This window comes from Plecotus auritus (genome assembly GCF_963455305.1).
Source record: "Plecotus auritus genome assembly, chromosome: X".
NCBI classification, from domain to species: Eukaryota; Metazoa; Chordata; class Mammalia; order Chiroptera; family Vespertilionidae; genus Plecotus; species Plecotus auritus.
Genome location: NC_137784.1, coordinates 115454501 through 115474023, shown reverse-complemented (window position 1 = coordinate 115474023; position 19523 = coordinate 115454501). Strand labels below are relative to the sequence as shown.

Below are 19523 nucleotides of genomic sequence, written 5' to 3'. Positions count from 1 at the left end.
CTATGTTTTTACATGTTCTGCTCTCTCCCTCTGGGACTCCTTTCCTCCTTATGGCCCCTCCTCCCTGCAATATCCTTCAAGACTCAGCCACCTCTCCTGGAAAGCCTTTCCTTACACCTGCCTTACCCTGCTTGGCTGAGTTACATGTCCTTCCTGTGTGTTCCCTGTAACACTGATCCTGACCCCTGCTGCAGCATTGACATTGGGCTTTAAATGTTTACAAACCTGCTATACAAAAGACTGTAAGCTACTTGAGGGCAGGGACTGGATCATATTCATCTCGTGTCTAGCACAGAACCTATAACCTCAATCGATGTTGTATGAGTGGGTAAAGGGAGGTAGAAAAGGTATGGGGGGAATAAATGGTAATGGAAGGAGAATTGACTTGGAGTGGTAAACACACAATACAATATACAGATGCTGTATTATAGAATTGCATACCTGAAGCCTGTATAATTTTATTAACCAATATATCCCCAGTAAATTTAATTAATTTTTTTAAATCTTTTAACTCCTAGTAACAGGAAGTGTGAATGAAATATAAGATGTATTAAAGGTTGTACATTGGACTCCAAAGAGGTTGATAGTCAGAGAAGTACCTGAGATAGGAATATAGTTTGTGATCAAAAACTATTGAACTTTAGGTAAGGTTACATTAACAGGAAAATTTTTTAACTATAACTCAGTGGAAATTCAAGAATGCAGAATGGAATACAACTATATATTTAACAATTTTTTTTTTGAGAGTTGTTGAATTGCCTATTGGCATTGTTCAGAGGACTATGGTATGGAAGGGGTAGGTTTGTGTGTGCATGTCTTTCAGATTAGGAATCAATGATCATAGGTTTTTAAAAGAAATCTTCCTAAACATCCTAAATATAGAACTGCTGAAACTTACTGTAAAATTTAGCAACCCTAAGCCTCCAAAGGTTAAATTTTTTCAACAATGAAACTGTAAGAAGGAGTTTTCACTACCCACAGGTCTACTCTAATGTTAGGTATGTTTTAATCTTGTATCTTTTTTATTTTTTGCTTTCACTTTGCTTCAAATTGGGTGTGGTCTTTGGTCTACTACATAGGCAAGGCCTTTTATGTGTACCTGGGCTGCCAGGCATTCTCCTTGGTCATAGAGTTTTCAACCATTTTAAGATGCCACTCTATCTACATGCACCCTGAGTATAGGCTGGTGTGCTGGCACCACCTTAATGCTCTTTATAGATCACTATATAGATGGTTCCAGAGAGCAGACTCTGCTGGGGAGTTTCTATAAATGACCATTAAATCCTCATATGCCTTGCAAAGCAGGTATTCTTATCATCCCCACTTTACATATGAGGGCACTGAGGCCCAGAGGAGGTAAAATGACTTACCTGTGGTTATAAAGTTGGTAAATAGTCAATCCTAAATTAAGACTCTTTCTGAATCCAGATTTAACCACTACACTACAATTAGTATTTCTGATTTTGTTTCTTAAAATGGAGATATGATTCACAGAGAAAAAGAACATAATAAAAATATTAGTTCCATTTTTCATGTTTCCATGTCTCAGAATACTTCAGACTGCTCTAAAGGACTATGGCAGTACAGCTTCCAACACAGTGGTATCAGCCCCTATGGATATAGTCCAATTCAACACATAAAGTGTTCTCCTGGAGCCCAGGAGTCTATATGCTGTTTTCCTTTAACTTGGGTGCCCTGTACTGGCAGCTTGCTAGGGAACAGTTTACATTTTTTAAAACATATTTTTATTGATTTTAGAGAGAAAGGGAGAGGGAGAGAGAGAGAGAAACATCAATGATGAGAGAGAATAATTGATCGACTGGCTCCTGCATGCCCCACACTGGGGATCAAGCCCACAACCTAGGCATGTGTCCTGACTGGGAATCAAACCGTGACTTCTTGGTTCACAGGCTGATGCTCAACCACTGAGCCATGCCGACCGGGCGGGAACAGTTTACAATTTGTAGACATTTATGTCCCTTTAAGTAACAAAGATAGTAATGCTTTGTACTTTTTCATTTTCTCTTTATCTGGAAATAAAATTATTGGTCATTTTAAGCATTTCTCCCCATCTTGATGGAATGCAGAAGTGACATGTTTATAAAAATGGAATTAAATTAGATAATTTATGATCAGAATAGTATAGGTAGATCAGAAATGTATTCAAGTTCTTAGCATTTATTGGAACAATTTTGAAAATGTTCAAGTATAGATGAGGCCATCATTCACCAGAATAGGAAGCACTGAAAGTAGATCACATTGTATAGGGGAAAAGATCAAGAGTTCCATTTGGATGTGTTGGGTTTGAGGGCCTGGGCCCACCATTTGGAGATTTAGACGGTCAGGGCTAATGGAGTAACATTAGTAGCATAAAGATGGTAGTTAAACACATAAAGTGTTAGGGGGAGACAGCTCACCGTGATCTTGTAGCACAAGAAGAGAAAAGGATGAAGGATGGGACCTGGAGTTCTTGCAAAGCACAAAGTGACCTCATAAAGAAGCAGTCTGAGAGGCTGAAGGCAGTTGTCTATTTGAAGCTGAAGCTTAGGGGAAAACTCTGGGTTGTAGCTATAGCAGGCGGCATTTAGAGGGTGGTAGAAAGCATGGGAACAGAGGAGATAGCCTAGAAAATGTAGTTTTTGTATCAATAGCATTCCTTCTAATAACAGATACTGTTACCAACTTGGTTAATAGAGGTAGAGATAGTCTGATGATAACGATTTCCAAAGAAGAAGGTGGGGTAAAGTGCAGGGGCAATATTTAAATCAGAGGATGTGAGTATATAAAGACTATAAAAGATATGTTCAGGCTGTACCTGTATTCCCTTCCTATGAACCACACTAAAGAGGTAATGCCTCTTGTCCATCCCTACTGTGAACATATTGTTAACTGAGACCCTGAATCAATAAATGTCACCCCTGGTCATACCAAAGTTTTCTCGTTGGAAAAAGTTTGTCTAGCATGATTTTGGCTTTGTGTTAGAAAGTCATGCTCTAAGGTGTTCAAAGTCACTCAGCCAAGAAGGAACTGTGTGTGTGGTCCATAGAACTGAAGAGCAGGGGCAGTAGCCGAGAGCTGACCCCACCTCTTTTCACTCTCCTTTATTTTTTTCTACAGTAATACTTTTCTGCTTGAACATGTGGTGTTTGTCTTAAGCAGTGCACTCTGTCAATAAAGACAAAAGCTACTCCGGGTTTCTTACATGAAAATCCCTCAGTTGGAGGTGACAAGGAATAGCCCCCTTGACTTCAGTGGAAGACTGAGGACTGATATTTCTCCTCAGCTGTCCCAGCTCTATTTCCTCTTGCCTAAGCTGGAACCACCTAGACAGCTATTAAAAAGAGAAGCAACTGTTTCTCATTTAAGGCCCTCCCTCCAGCTTCACTTAGCTGTGATTAAAAAAAAAAAGTTTCTCTTCAATCCCTGAAACCTTTCCAGAGCAAGCTGGAAATAAAAAACCCAGAATGTTTTTCACTGAGTAAGCTTCCATGTCATTTATCAAAGGCTATCACAGACTTTCAGGGAGTGATATTTTGTGGTGCAACAAGCTTGAGAACCAAGTTTATCTAGTTTATGAACACATCACAAAGGTTAGGAAAATTCCCTCCAAATGATTCCTCCTCCCCAAACCTGGCCTAAGCTTCAGGTGCTAAATAACAACAATAATGTTAAGGGATTTTTATTATTAAAAAATAAATAACAGGATAAAGACAAGTTCACCCTGGAAACAGTGGAGACTGCAGGAGGATACAATAGATTTCCTTTAAATACACTCATTTCTTGAGAAGGAGTGGGCAGGCTCAGAGCTTTTCTCTCTGCTCCCCCTCCCATCTACAGTGGTGGAGATAGGAACAAGGTTGAAATAAGATAACTGATTAGCAACAGTCTCACACTGTGAGGGAGGGAGGGAGGGTGGGAGGAAGGGAGAGAGAGAGGGCGGGGGGAGGGAATAAATGAGTGTCAGAGAGGCTAGTGGGGGGACAGAGTTTTTTAGTTCTCCACTGCATTAGACTTTCTAGAGCCTGTTCCCTTCGTCAGTGACACAGGGACCCAGAATCAACCATAACTAAATGTGAGCTGAGGCTCCTTGTTTCCCTTATGTAGCTTCACTGATAAGTCAAATACATTATCCACTGGAAGACACTGCAGGCAAACAAAACAATTAAAAAACTAAACTTGGCTAATAATTTGCTGTTTACTCATAATTCAATCTGTGCTTAATGGCCTTGTCTTTTCATTGGGATCTCTGGATGTCTGTATCAGTCAGGTTGCTGCTTCAGAATATAAGCTCATAGGGAAAGGGGCCTCTTTGGGTTTCACCAAACCCATAATTCACTTATTGCAGCCCTATATGCCTTGGGGTATATAATAAATAGTTCTCCGTGGGGAGGATCCTAGAGTTATAAATAGGCAGTTCAACAGGGGGGCGGTCTTAACTGCTTTGCTTATTATGAAGACTACCAGCATCTGCTCAGCGGCAGCCTGCGAGGTTACAGTGTTCAGAGTTTGAGTAAGCCAAAAGATGTGAAGCCGGTCCCATGGCTCACTTGGCTTGGATCAGTCACATTGACAAACACTGAAGCACCTGGCTGCAATTCAAATACTCCTCCCAAGTGAATGGATTGTTGCCCGCAAGGTTTGGAGGAACTGTGGGTATTTGCCGCTCTAAGTAAGATTCTCTCAGATCCACTCGTGGACTTCAGGCAGAGACTGGCTATAAATGGAGCTTGACTCGCAGCTTCCCGATTGGAACAGAAGGTGACTTGGGCATAGATATAATAGAGTCCTTGTCTTTTAACAGCCAGCTGTTTCCCATTTTCCAGGGTTACCAAGTTGTTGCTCATAGTGTAATATCCTTTTTGGGCCCACTGTAGAACTGTAATGGAGAGGAGAAAAATTTGTGGTTAGATGAAGCATAGCATGATTCACATTCTAACAAAATATAGTTTAATGTTGACACTAATTTCATATATGAATGGAAGTTTGGGGCAATAGGGACTTTTAAGGACCCTTCCAGCCTTAAGTCTATGGCTGACAAATTAGCATGGGCTTTATAGTCAAATGAAGCTCGGTTCCAATCCAAGCTTTATTCAAGCACAGGCAAATCAATCTCTGAGTTGCAGTTTCTCATCTGCAACACTGGGCTAATATTACAGCACATTTTAGAGACTTGTGAAAATTAAATAAAGTAACAGCACAGTGAGTTTCCTTCTCCCTTTAGAGTTCTTAAAGCTAATTTGTCCTTGAACTTCAGAAAGTGTGAATGATTTCAAAATTACACATCATAAATTATGCATTCCAAAATATTCAAGCAAAATCTTTGCTAATATTAACATTTATTTATTCCTTTCCTTAAATTTTACAAAGTCAAAGAATTGCTGATCTTCCTAGCTCAGCCTCTGCACAGAGAAAAGGAAAGACCCCATTTCTTCCTACCTGATCAAACTGTTGCAAACCTGACCTGCCTCCCACAGCAAGGACTAAAATTAGGCAAGGAAGTATGAAAATAAACCTGTCATTTCACTATGTGTTTTGATCTCCCATTGTAGTGGGCGCCACCAACTTGAAAGTACATGTATTCTTGTGGCTAAACCAGAGTACCCACCAACAGTGTGCCATTTTCTCGGCTGAGATGTTGAGTGGGTTCAAAGTAGTGTGTGCACCTGATTTCAAATCTCAGCTCCCACATAGAGTTACATTGCTGGGGTGGGGGTTAGGAAGAAGTAAAAATATTGATGCATTTGCTTCCTTGAGCTTTAAAAAAAATCCTATTTGGTGGTCTTAAGCCTATCTGGGTGCAAGATCCAACCTGTTAGGACTCATCCTTTAATATAAAAAAGGCATCTGAAATGTCCGACTTTTTGGCCCTCCAGACCACTTCAGAAATGGTAGTTTATTATGATGTTTTCACTTTTAGACCAATTGAGAAAACAAGTGCAGGTTCCCTATCTTTCAGTCCACTAAGTTTATTTTTATAACTCATAATCTAATTTTCAGCCTTGCTGTGGGATGTAGGTCAAGTCTGCAGCAGCATGAGCAAGTAAGAACTAGAGGTTTGGGACTGGGATAGGGTAAGGAATGTTACTTTTTCCCACCTGGTCCCCTGGAAACCTACTGTGATGCAGACCATAAAATATACTAGGACCAATATCAATAATGGTCCTTTTAGCAGAATCTGAACATCATGAAATATATCCAAGGGTAAAGATTTATATTTTATATACAAATGACCAATGGGAAGCTATTTTTGAGGAAGCATCTCTGTTGCTGTTATCTAATCTGGATGAGAAGGTGCCATGTGGATGGCCACCCTGGATATGCCAATATAGTTGTGATATTCTCTTATCTATAAGTGTATTTTCTAATTTTCTAAGAAAGGGGTACTTGGTGGAATTATTAAATATTGTGGGAATACTGGTATTAATGAAGGACTTTGTCACTCTTGTGACAGCTAAATTCCAATGAAAAAAGCTAAGTAATGTCACCTTACATTTGTATAGCACTTGACAGTATAATGTTCTTCCACATTAGCCGATTTGATGCTCAGAGTCACTCTGTGAAGTGGGGCAGGAAATTGCTGTGTAGGTAAAGAGACTTGCCCAAGGTCACCCAGCAAGTGGTAGTCATGGTTCTTGAGCCTCAGTGTTCAAAATTCCTTATCTACTGCTCTTACTCCCATACCATGATCCACGATAACCATTTATAACCACTAAGAAACCAAAATCCCACCTTAGAGATGAGGCTGTCTCTCCTCTCCTCTCCTCTCTCTCCTCTCCTCTCCTCTCCTCTCCTCTCCTCTCCTCTCCCCTCCTCTCCTCTCCTCTCCTCTCCTCTCTCTCTCTCAAACACACACTCTTTAGGACTCCATTCCAGAGCACTGTGCTGAATATTTCAAAGACTTCTCTGATGTTCTCAGACTGCATTTATGTAAATGGGGGATTTTATGCTAGCGTGTGTGTTTCCATCCATTTATCAGATGTGACACATTCTCCAGCACCAGCTATCAGGAGGTACAGATTTGGGAAAAAGATCTAAGGGCTAGAACAATGGCAGAACGTATATGGAAATAAAATCATTCAAAGTTGAAAAGATTACAATATGTTTTCTGTTGTTACTTCATTGGAAAATCTAACATCCTGGCACCTACTGATCTTTGCAGAAAGATTTTACCTTTTAATTTCCTTGAGGTTGGCCCCCATGTGAGGCTGAGGTAATCATACATCAATTGACAGATGGCAGGAAATGCCCCCCTGAGGCCCATTTACACACAGTGAAGAAGGGTTAGTAAGAGTTCACAGTCAAGTCACTACCTGCCATCTCTTCTATGTTGTCAGAATAATGGTCTCTTCACCCACTAATTCATCATTTAGAATCAGCCATTGAACAAGAACATAATGAGAACATCAGTATTGCTTCCCACCTCCTTTTGTCCCTTCAAGTCCCATCTTTACATTTGAGCTCACTTTGAAGACAAAGGAGAACTTGTGAGAGGTGCATGAGTAGGTTTATAGATTAGGCCCCAGAGGAAGAGAGGAACCTAATCATTAGGCTACATTGCATCAGTATCCCAACCTTCCCCCTTGGATGGCTGATGCTCAGATGCTTTTGGACTTACCAGATGCTGTTTTACTACTGGCCTCACTTATGACATGCGCTGCAATTTGAGGATCCTGATCACCTAAAATGAAACAAAAAACAAACTGTCAGGCCAAAGTAATGCAAAACTGCCCATGGAACTATTTAGTTCAGTTCCACATCTGTGTAATAGAGACTGTGTTTAAATAGGTTATGTAAAAGTAAGGGTAGAATGGTTTTTAATCCTCACAGTGGGAAAAGTTGGTTTCTAAAAAATCTGAATGATTGAATTGACTAATTCCACTGATCCTATTTTTTTTATAGTTGTTCAGTATTCAACTCCACTTCACATAGATTGACACAGGCTAAAAGTACTGGTCTGCATTAAAACATACTTTGAATCTTGCTTTTAGGAACAACTTCCATCCATTGGGAATGTTAGTGGGCCCCAAGGTCATGTCTGCACAATTAGCTAGTAAGATGCTCATGGTGTCTGATTTGGTCAAACAATTGGCTAAACTATTGTATCTAACTCTAATTGTTTCTTATGTAAAAGGCTTGCTTCTTAATTATATGTGCTGATTGCCTAAGTGCAAAGATTGTGTGGAAGTTTCTTTTTGTCTAGAAATGAGGCTGGTGTCAGATACTTTGTAGATGCCCTATAAATATTTAGTCAAATTGCATGACCTAAATTACAAGTTTTGTTAAGTTTATCATTTTTTTCTGAAGACTGTTAGGCAGCCTGTATGATTAATTTCAGCCTCCACATGAACAGTTTCCTCAAATTTTACTGTACTTAATAGATAACACGGTTCAACTCAACATAGAGTCATTCTAAAGACAAAACCTTCATGGAAATCAGATCACCCTTTGCATCTTTCTAGACCAATAGTTAAAGCAAGGTCTGAGTATGCTCTTTGCCTCAGAAAACAGTATCTGTATTTCTGTATGCACAGGGTAGTGGCAAAAGTAAATTTACAGTTGGACATATGGAAAATAATATAATAATAAATAAATAATAATACAAGAATAAACTGTTTTGTGTGCTCACAACTGTAAACCTACTTTTGCCCTATCCTGTATGTGCATATGTATTTGTGTGTATTAAATTAAAAAACCCATACCATAATTTTCACTGACTTTGTGATATAATAGTCTCTCTAAAAACACCCATCTACCAACTTTTCATCTTTCTGATACTCAGGTCACTCCAGGAGTTATTGTGTTACAATCTGAGAGGAACAGGGAAAATTAGGGAGTCACCCAGAAAAAGAGGTAACAAGGAAAGGAAAGAGTCTGGAAAGGATCATAAGAACAAGAGTGGAAGGTACTGGGGAGATTTAACTTGGAGAAGAAAAGGTTTCCGTGATTACTGTTTTCAATATCTGGACCGCTGATGTGTAGAATAGGAATTACACTTTGTTTCATATGGCCCCATAGAGCAGAACTGGTTCTAGTGAGTGGAGATTACAAGAACAAAATTCAACTCCAGAGGAGAAAAGACTTCTCTCATGTAATATAGTAAACTTATTATAATTATTAGACCCATTCAAAGATGGGCCAGGCTGCTTTATGAGATAGAAGGTGCCTTGGCATATTTTACCAGAGGCCAGGCCAGATGGTCATTGCTGTTGTGAAGGAGATTTGTGCCCTGGGTGTGGTGTTGGATTTGAGAACCATCAAGACCCCTTCAAACCAAGAGATGTTCCAGTTACTCTCACATCAAGAACAAGGCAAAGAATAGAATATTATCACATTGACTCATTCCTTGATTCCAGAGGCTCCACTGGCCATGTTTCGCCATGGAAAACTTATTGAGCAGTGAATGCCACTGCTACCAAATGATGATTTTTCTTATCATTTTATCCCATGTAGGTGTTATGGTTGCTTTGATCATGGTATTGAAAATAATGGAATTTCTTCATACTTGGTACTGTCAGAATTAAAGGAACCCATCCAATTGTATTCCAGTTTTATTTCCAAGGCTAAAAGTTCCCTGATACAACACTAGGTTACTCAATATAATCAGCTTTATAAAGCTTCCTTTTAGTTTTTAAGTATGCATAGAAATTGGTAAACAGCAACCTACCTTTTTGCTGTTGAAAGTTTTTTTCTTTCTCCTTCACTTCATATCCTGTTATATCCTGAAATAAAAATCATTGCAAAAGATCATTTTGACAGGGACTCTTCTGTGGGGTTTTAGAGGTATAATTCATTTGGTATCAACCCTTACTCTGCTGCCTGTTTCTAGTAAGGATTATAATATATACTTAGATCCTGTCATTAATATCATACTGATTGGGAGCCCATGGCTCTGAAAGATGAACTGACAGCCCAGAAAACTGAGGTGTAGACCTAGAAGCGGAGTCTGGTCTTCATTATCTTCATTCCAGCATTCTCTCTAGATGAGAGGTGACTATACTGACTCTTCCTATGACCCCAACCTCCCTGGTTTTGATATGTATTTGCAAATAATGTTGAATGGGGAAATGATTCTACCCTGGGAACTGGTAATATAGAATGTTATTAAACATAAAGCCTAGTGTATATCTATTAGAATAAAATTTGTCTGAAATCTCCCAGAAAATGGTAACAATAAGTTTGATTGTGGGAAGAAATCTCAACATTTTTTATTTTGTTGTTTCAGTGGGCTGAGGAGATTCTCTTGTTGCTGGTGGTGTGCCCTTGTGTGGCCTACATTTACATGGGTGGGCAAAAGTAGGTTTACAGTTGTAATACAAATAAATAATATAATAATTAATAAATAATAATACAAGAATAAACTGTTTCAACTACTCACAACTGTAAACCTACTTTTGCCAACACCCTGTATTTAGAATAATCAGCATGTATATAGGAAACACAGGCCATCTCCCAATGCTTCTGATGTTCAAAGGCAAATGCAACTCTTCTTTAGGGGTCTCTTCTCACTTGGCAACTGAAGGAAAGTTAGAGGTACTTAAAGAGTATAACAGGGACAGCAATCAACATGGGTCAGAAGATAATAAAGGCTACTGCTGCCATTTTAAAGATACTGAATAAAAGGCCTCAAGGGCATAACTGGCTGGCATGAGGTCACCCAAGGAGTCTGAAGCTGAAGTGAAGAGAGTCAAATCTGTAAGATCATATTCATAGGCCAGGTTTAACTCACACCATCACCCTATGCTCTAAACACAAGAAAGGAAGACAATAGTATTTTCACATCTTGTAATAATCAGTCTTGGGCTCCTTCCCATTACTAGAATCAATTTTCTACAGGGTTCTTCCTTTTCATTCCTCCACTAGAAGGAATTAGTGTTGTAATTATTGATTGTCTTCTTGTAGACTCAGCTCAGTTGCCAGATGTGAGGGTATAAGTTAAAAGAACCTGTATCTCTCCCTGGCAAGTGTGGCTCAGTTGGTTGGAGCATCATCCTGTGTACTGGAAGGTCTCGGGTTTGATTCCTCGTCAGGGCACATACCTAGATTTCAGGTTCCATCCCTGATCTGGAGACAACTGATCTCTCTCTCTCTCTCTCTCTCTCTCTCTCTCTCTCTCTCTCTCTCTCTCTCTCTTCTCTCTCCTTCCCTCTCTAAAATAAACTTTAAAAAAATTAAAAGAAAAGAAGAACTTGTACCTCAAAAAGCTCACATAGGCCACAGAGCCTCAACTTTCCACTTGAGGTGAAGTGTGGCACTGTGAAAGTGTGGCAACAGGAAAATGTTTGTGAGATAACAAGTAAACAAATGAGTATTTAGTGTCTTTTCAAAAATTGGAGTGTGATGATGGAGGTTGAGATATTTTTAAGCTAGGTGGCTGCATTGGTGTCAGGGCCTAGCCAAGATGAGAATGTGAAGTCAGCAAAGTTTGCCTTTTACGCACCCAACCTTGCCTTTCCGAGAACTTTCCCCCAGCCACATGCCCCAAAGCCTTTTTTCTTGCTTTACACCCCACCTCAACTGAAAGACTTTTTAAAGATGACTTTCAGAAAATCTGGGATTAGTTATTTCTCTCTCAGTGGGAACTCTTGTGGCAGATATGGACAGATTAACCTTTAGCTTAAAAAGGAAATGCTTTGGCCCTAACTGGTTTGGCTCAGTGGATAGAGCATCGGCCTGCAGACTGAAGGTCCCAGGTTCGATTCCGGTAAAGGGCATGTACCTTGGTTGCAGACACATCCCCAGTAGGAGGTGTGCAGGAGGCAGCTGATTGATGTTTCTATCTTAGCGATGTTTCTAACTCTCTATCCTTCTCCCTTCCTCTCTGTAAAAAATAATATATATATATATATATATATATATATATGTATATATGTTATATATATGTTAGTATTTTAGAGGCCCGGTGCAAGAAATTCATGCAAGGCGCTTGGTTGTTCCGCTGTTCGGCCGTCTGGTCTAATTAGCATATTATGCTTTTACTATTATATATATATATATATATATATATATATATATATATGTATATATATATATATATATATATATATATATATATATATATATATATATATATATATATATAAAGGAAATGCTTTGACCCTATTAAAGACATCTCAGGAATTGGTGGGCAGACAATCATGGAACTAATCATTCTAACACAGTGTAGGGTGGGTAGTAAGTTGTTTTTTTTAAATCCTCACCTGAGGATATTTTTTTCCATCGATTTTTTTTTTAGAGAGAGTGAAAGGGAGAGAAAGAGAGAGAGAGAGAGAGACAGAGAGAGAGAGAGAGAGAGAGAGAGAGAAGAGAGACACATCGATTAGTTGCCTTCTGCTCAAACCTGGACCGGGGCCAGGGATCAAACCTGAAACCAAGGTATGTGCTCTTGACTGGCAATCAAACCTGTGACCCTTCAGTGCACCGGCTGGCACTCTAACCACTGAGAAAACTGGCCAGGGAGTGAGTAGAAAGTTTTTTTAAAATATATTTTTATTAATTTAATTTCAGAGAGGAAGGGAGAGGGAGAAAGAGATAGAAACATCAATGATGAGAGAGAATCATTGTTTGGTTGCCTCCTGCATGCCTCCTACTGGGGATTGATCCTACAACCCTGGCAAGTGCCCTTGACTGGAATTGAACCCGGGACCCTTCAATCAGCAGTCCAACACTCTATCCACTGAGCCAAACTGGGGAGGGTGTGAATAGTAAGTTTTAATGTGAAATTACACTATTCACAATGCTGCCTCCATTACCCTAACAAAATCTCATTGTCCCACCAAAGTGACAGCTTGGTGCTACCTGCCTCAGTAGATGAGTTCCTTGTTATTAGAGGTGTTCAAACAGAAATTGGGGGACAACTTGGCAGGGACTGTGAGGAGAAAATTAAAGTTCTGTATTGATAATTGCATCTGATGATTTCTAAGACCTCTTTAAGTTCTATGATTCAGTACCCAAAAATTCAAACCCTACGTTGCTCTGCACCATTCAGATTCTTACCCAGAAAGACTGCTAATGTTAGCTAAGAATATAAAAATTTAATTTGGGGTTATTATGCAGCTGACCTGTTAGGTTAAAAAAAAAGTCCTAAATATTGTTCTAGAATGAGAAATTTGGGTGGATGGATATTGGAGCGGGGTTCAGTCATTGGAGGAGGATTGGGTTTGTGGAGGACTTTGTGTCTCACCATCATGCGTATCATAGGTACAGATGACATTGACTCAGATTCCACCCCTAATGCAGTAGAGGCACTGGGCTTCCTCTGTCATATGTCAGGAGCCCCAGTTGACATGCCCGAGAGGTTCTGCCTTTTTAGAATATGAAACTTTGGAGCTGTTGTGTGTGGGTTTTTTGTTTTTGTTTTTTGTTTGTTTGTTTTTTGTTTGGTTTGGTTCGTTGTGTGTGTGTGTGTGTGTGTGTGTGTGTGTGTGTGTGTGTGTGTGTGTGTGTTTTATGTAAGCATAAACAGAGAGACCAAATCAGCTGTTTTCTTTACTTCTATCCTGGGTAGCTGATTTGGGAAGCTTTACATATCTGACCTGAAATAAAGCCATGAGGAATTGGCAGTTCAACTGTAAAACTCCCAGTAAGGAAGAGAGCAGAAATAAAGCAAGAGCTCGTCTCACTGCCTTTGGAGGGACTGTGAGGAGAAAACTATGTAAGACTGATCACATAATTACAGAATGTCAAAGTTGGTAGCGCCCTTACAGATAATCTCAGCCCTCTCATTTTATAGATGAGAAAACTGAGGTCTAAAGAGGTGAAGTCATTTGCCCAAGGTCATGCAACGAGCACATTATACATGTTATTGAGATTATTAACCATTGTTCTGAAAGTGGCTTTATTTACATTTGACTTTGCAACACCTCCCAATACTGGCCAGAAGCCTCAAAGAACCAGAAAATAAATTCATTTCTGTGCCTTACAAATAAAAATTTATGAGTCTTCAACTAAAACATAGATTAACATAAAGAACCTTAAAGCCAGCAACAGAGTTGAGCTCATTCTAATTCCCTTAGGTAGCTCAGGAATAAGGAAGGTATTAGAGTCTTCACTACTGGATTAAATTACAAATCTGGGACAATATAGGCGAAAAGGAATAAGCTCAGAAATAAGATCTTAAACCCTTCAATTCTGTGTTAATAACACATCATCCATATATGAAAACTAATTCCTCTTGGTTTACCCCAATACCCACCCACCTGGCACAGAGCTGCCTTCAATGTGGAGTGCTGCCTCTTATTCATAACCCCAGAGTGGGCTGAGGGCCAAAGGTATATGACTCAGTGTTCTGAGTGAGAAACAGGTAAAAAGAATTCGTGATGTTCTGCTTCAAGAGAAAAAGCCCTTAGATATTTTGTCTATGAGGATGGAATCAATGTTGTAGGTACATCCTCAATGAATGTTCTAAAAGTTTTTGTTTTAGGTACCCGTTATATGACTTCATGCTGGGTACCAACCTGTTGATCTAGAAAGCTTCAAATTCTCTCTACTCCAGGTCTTGATTGGCCCTAGAGCGAACTGGTTTCATGAGCAAGTGGTATTATATGGTGTTTGGTTTGAGCGACACTGAGAAGGTCCATCATCCATTCCGCACACCTTTCCTCATAATAAAAGGAAAAGATCTGACTTTCATGGCACTTGGAATTCCATCATAAGAGAAGCATTCCTTCATGTCATGTTCGAATGTAACCATCTTTAGAAATCTCTATGAACTCCAGTAAAGGCAATACCTTAGCCTGTGGCCTGCCAACACTGCAGCAGCAAATGGTTATCACTTCTCTGGAAAATGGGTGCACAGTGAGAAGGCATCAAGATTTGTATGGGAAGATAAGAAAATGCAAAAAACAAGCTTGGTGTACTTCAAAATTTTCCCAGAGACAGCTGCAAATATAAGCTTATGTGTATGTGTGAATGTGCTCATGAAAGTATGTTTTTTCCCTTAGAAAGTCTTTTTTGTCCTTCTCAAGAACATTTCTATGAATGAACACTTCTAACTTACCATACCCTTTTAACATAGGATTTTGGCTTCTTTTCTTTTCTTTTCTTTTCTTTTCTTTTCTTTTCTTTTCTTTTCTTTTTTTATACTCATACTATGTATGTATAAATAACAAATGTTTAAACTTTTACCTTGTCATGTTTCAGTTTCCCAGCAGAAGTACTAAAACTTTTCAATGACACTTTTTACCAACAACTGAGCTCCTCACCTTGACGAAGGCTTCAAACTGGCTTCTAATTTCCTCACAGTTCAGTAAGGATAAGGACTTCTCTCCTTTGTTGCACCTCTGTATCATTTTCATGAACACAAAATCTTCATGAAGATTCCTTTCATCTTCTATCTATTTGTAAAATAACAGGGACATGAGAAATGTAATTCTGAAGAATGGCACTGGTGATGTCTGCCTCTACATTCCCACAGCATCAACAATAGGAGGAGGGTTTTTGCAGATATGCATGGGGAATAAAAAGGTACACTGAATTATTGGTATTTGGTATTAACAGTTCAAAAAATCTACAAAAGCCAGCAACTAAAATGTCAGATTATCTGTAACTCTAGGTGGAAATCAGAGCTATTCTAATACAATTTAATCACAAAGTATAAATTTTAAAATGTATTATAGCAGCAACATTCTATAATTGTCATATTCCCCATTGCTCCAGTAATGATTGTTCATTATAAATAGTCTTGCAAACTAGTTTTCTACTGAGCAAATTTTCCCACTTCATTTTAGTGTTTGTGATGAAGAAGTTAATTTGCAATGTGTGTCAATTAACTCAAGTTCTAATTACATCTCTCTTTTTAACTTTAGTATTTGCAGAAAACATTTGAATTTTTAAAGAATCATCTTTCATTTCCAAAGTTAACAAGATATTTTATTTTTCAGTGTCTTAGAATGTATGGAATTCACTTGTATAATCAACTAATTATCTGCCGTTTTCTTGTTTTAAAATTAAATATTTGGATTCAAAACAAGATGCAATTAGCCGGTGGCTTTCACTGATATTAAGAGCACACCTAACTGCTACATTAAATTTGAGTCTACCCAGGCCAATATTTACCCTGTAGAGTCTAGGCTTATGTCCAGGCTTTGATTGGCAGAGCCCATTAGGCCAAACACAACCAGACCAAAACCACCCCCCTTTTTTCTCAGCAGTGAGTAACCCAATGAATTACCTCAGACATCACTGCCCCACTTTATTCCGATAGAAAACCACATGGTCTTAATTCTAGGTTGGCATTCCAATAAAAGACACTTAAATAATCCTGAGAAAATATAGTCTCCAGATGCTGTACATACACATTTCCCACATCCAAACTTTTAGGAATGGCCAGATAATTGATCAAATTTCTCCTTTTCATTTATGATTGATATTTTGTCAACACAGCCAATGATTCCCCTCAATGAAAGTGGGTAGGCGCATCAAAACAGGATAAATCCTAATGGTTATCTTTTCCTAAGAATGCAAAACAACCTGCTAAGTTACTCTACTCTTTTGTTTCTATAAGTCTAACCAAAGAATGTAAACCATCTTAGAAGGAAACTGGGCAGCTTGCAACTACAATCAGAATTTGACCAATTATACAGAGAATGCCACTTTTACTAAAAGACAATTTCTGGGATTTATCAATATCTATGTTAATCTGAAGCACTATGAAATTTGAGATCAAATTGATATTCTCCTTCTGTAGTTGGAAATTTAAAATAAAAAAAAATTATTTCCATGATTAAAAAATAGTTTACTTTTTAAACAAAACTTTAGCAAACAATTATATGTAATGCCTACATAATGCTTACTTTGTGCCAGGCTTTGTTCTAAGCTTGTTACAAGGCTAAATTCATTTAATCAATGAAGTGGATACCATTATCATTCCCATTTCTCATATGTGGAAACTGAGGGATAGAAATGTAAAATAACTTGCTTAGGAGCACAGAGCTAGTAGAGGGTAGAGTCAAGATTTGAACACAGGCAGTCTGACTCCAGAGCCCAAGCTCTTGACCACAGACAAGAATATGAGATTTCACTCACTAGGCACAAACATTATGCCACAAGACTATTTATTGGTTTTGGTTCCTACCATTGTCCATCATTTGAGTAGAGCTAAACCAACCAACCCAGAAATTGAAGACCCCAAATTTATTAATAAAGATTTCATCTTACCTTGTCCAATCTTCTGTGAAGATACACAGCAAAAAGTGCGGACCCAATCATCTGGGTGATAAGAAAAACAGTAAGTAAATACATGAAAATTTTCATACTGACGGGTGGTCCACTAGTCACAGGTCGGGGAGAAGGTTGGCTGTATGTTTCGATCATGCTGCTTTAGAGTTGAAATATCTTCTGCTTGAGAAGGTGACAGAGGCAGCATGAGAAGACTGTCAAAGTGGCCACCTTACTCAGAATTAGTTAAGAGCATACAATCATCGCAGCCCACACTTCCTGGAAAATGTGCTTCGTAGTCTTCTCTCCCAGCAAAAACGTTACGTAAAGGTTTTTTTTCTTTCTTAAATTATACCCATATCATTCACTTCCAGGCTTTCCCTTTTGTTAGTAAAGAAGAAACAAGTTTCTTCTTCCATACATTCATTCTTGCCTTAAAATGTCATAGACTTCTCAACAGACAATAGCAGTATTTTCCAATTGCTGTCTAACTTTTGGGGTTCACCAGTTTCAAGGAAAGTAATAAATTAATCCACCAGCAACAGACACATTTCATTTTCGTTCTTACTAATGTAAAGCGGGAACTTGGTATCTAGGGAAAGAAACAAATGAAGACAAAAGTTTGGATTAATTTTATGACAGTGTGTCACTAGCTAATTGCTTCTCAAGACTTATTTAATATTTAAACCAACAAAATCCCAGCAGCTATTCAAATTGAGACTACATGGCATAAAGCAAAAAAAGAATGACAAAAATTATTAAATAAAATTTAGCTAGAGAGATAATTCAAGAAAAATACATTTCTCAAAGGTCAAGAGAAGTAAGTCTTGAGGGAAATCAGGCCAAAACTCTATGATTGGAATATTAGTTTGACTTAGCCAAAATGCCTGTTTATACTGTTCCAATCCATCAGATCATTGCTGATGCCAATGTAACTGTTCAGAAAAGGTGAAATAGGCTGCACCTAAGATAACTAAGTTATAGTCCTTGCTCTACCAATAAATTGCTATGGACCACAGGCAAATAACTTTGTCTCTCTAGACCTCAGTTTCCTCATATTCAAAGAGGGCATATACTGCCTTGCCTATACTATAGGTTGTTGTGAAGTACAAAAAAGAGGTGTATGAAAGATCTTTCAAATGTGTTAAGCAAGATATGAGTTTTCCAAATAATTGTCAACTCCTTACATACTAATAAAAAAAGAAAAAACAATAACAACATTAAAAAACCCAAAGTTTTGTTAACCAATTGAATCACTGAGGTGTGTAAGATTATGCATTTCTGAATGGCTTTTGCATGGTCTTATCAGATTGCCTTCAAAATTAAAGCAGCTGTGGAAATCCCTACCCACATCCCAACCTGGTCTAGAAACCATGACAAGTTGGCTTTGGCGATTCCTATAAAATTATTTTCAGAGACAAATAGGAAATGTAACAAAATGCTCCGATAGGCATGCTATCTGTAGAGTTAGCACCTGCTCTCTTCCCCTCCCACGCCCCAGCATCCTGTCCTGGACCCAGATCTGCGTAGCTTTTCACTATATCTGCCAAGTAGATGACTTCAATGCACGTGATAAACTTTGATCAGTCAAGAAAGAGGCTTCAGTTCTTAGACAAGCCTTTGTTCCACTAAAGGAAAATTATCACAAGAGCCAATATGGGCTCGAGGACTTCTCCAAGGCCAGTTTCATATAATTATAGAATGCTAGAGCTGCAAGGACCCTGCAAAGATAAGCTAAAGGGACCACAGAGATGCAGACAATGTAAGGATTTGTCATGTGACCAAAAAAGGTTGTTCAACCTCCCTGCCTCCACTTCCTGATCGCCCACCTCCTATAGTCTGACTTCTGCCCACAATATTCCCCTGAAATTGCTCCCACCATTATTCAATAATTTTGACCAAATTCTTTCTAGAGTTTATTTTTAGTGACTTTCCTATTAGTCTTTTGACCTATATTCTGTTGTCATCCTTCTGAAAACTCGCCTCCCTTGCCTCTCAGAAAACTTCTTCATGGATCCCTTTATTTATTTGTATCCTTTAAAACATAGGTATTCCCTATCCTCATTCATCTGTTCTCACCTCTCCTCTCTTCTCCCTCTTCTCATTCTACATATTTCCCTTGGGTGAGTCCCATCCATGTTTATAGTTCTCAACATCACCTTCATTGTGACAAATCCCAAATCTATAACTATAGCCCTGAACTTCAGATTTTTAAGTATTACTACCTCTGAATATTTCTATTTGGATATCTCAAAGTCACCTCACATTTGGCATGCTCAAAACTTAACTCAACTCCCCACTCCGCTTCCAACCCAGACCTGTTCTCTCTCTAATGTCTCCCTATCTCAGTGAATGGTACTACTACACCA

At 38.7% G+C, this 19523-nt stretch overlaps 1 protein-coding gene across 1 annotated transcript; it reads right to left on the bottom strand.

The window, feature by feature from the left end:
* Positions 1–4499: 4499 nt before the first annotated feature.
* Positions 4500–17310, bottom strand: CD40LG (CD40 ligand; the record flags this gene model as incomplete). The annotated part of the gene is made up of 5 exons (XM_080652131.1): positions 4500–4876; positions 7616–7678; positions 9665–9719; positions 15201–15332; positions 17155–17310. The coding sequence occupies 5 exons, from the start codon at positions 17308–17310 to the stop codon at positions 4500–4502; spliced, it is 783 nt and encodes a 260-aa protein (XP_080508257.1).
* Between the last annotated feature and the right edge of the window lie 2213 nt (positions 17311–19523).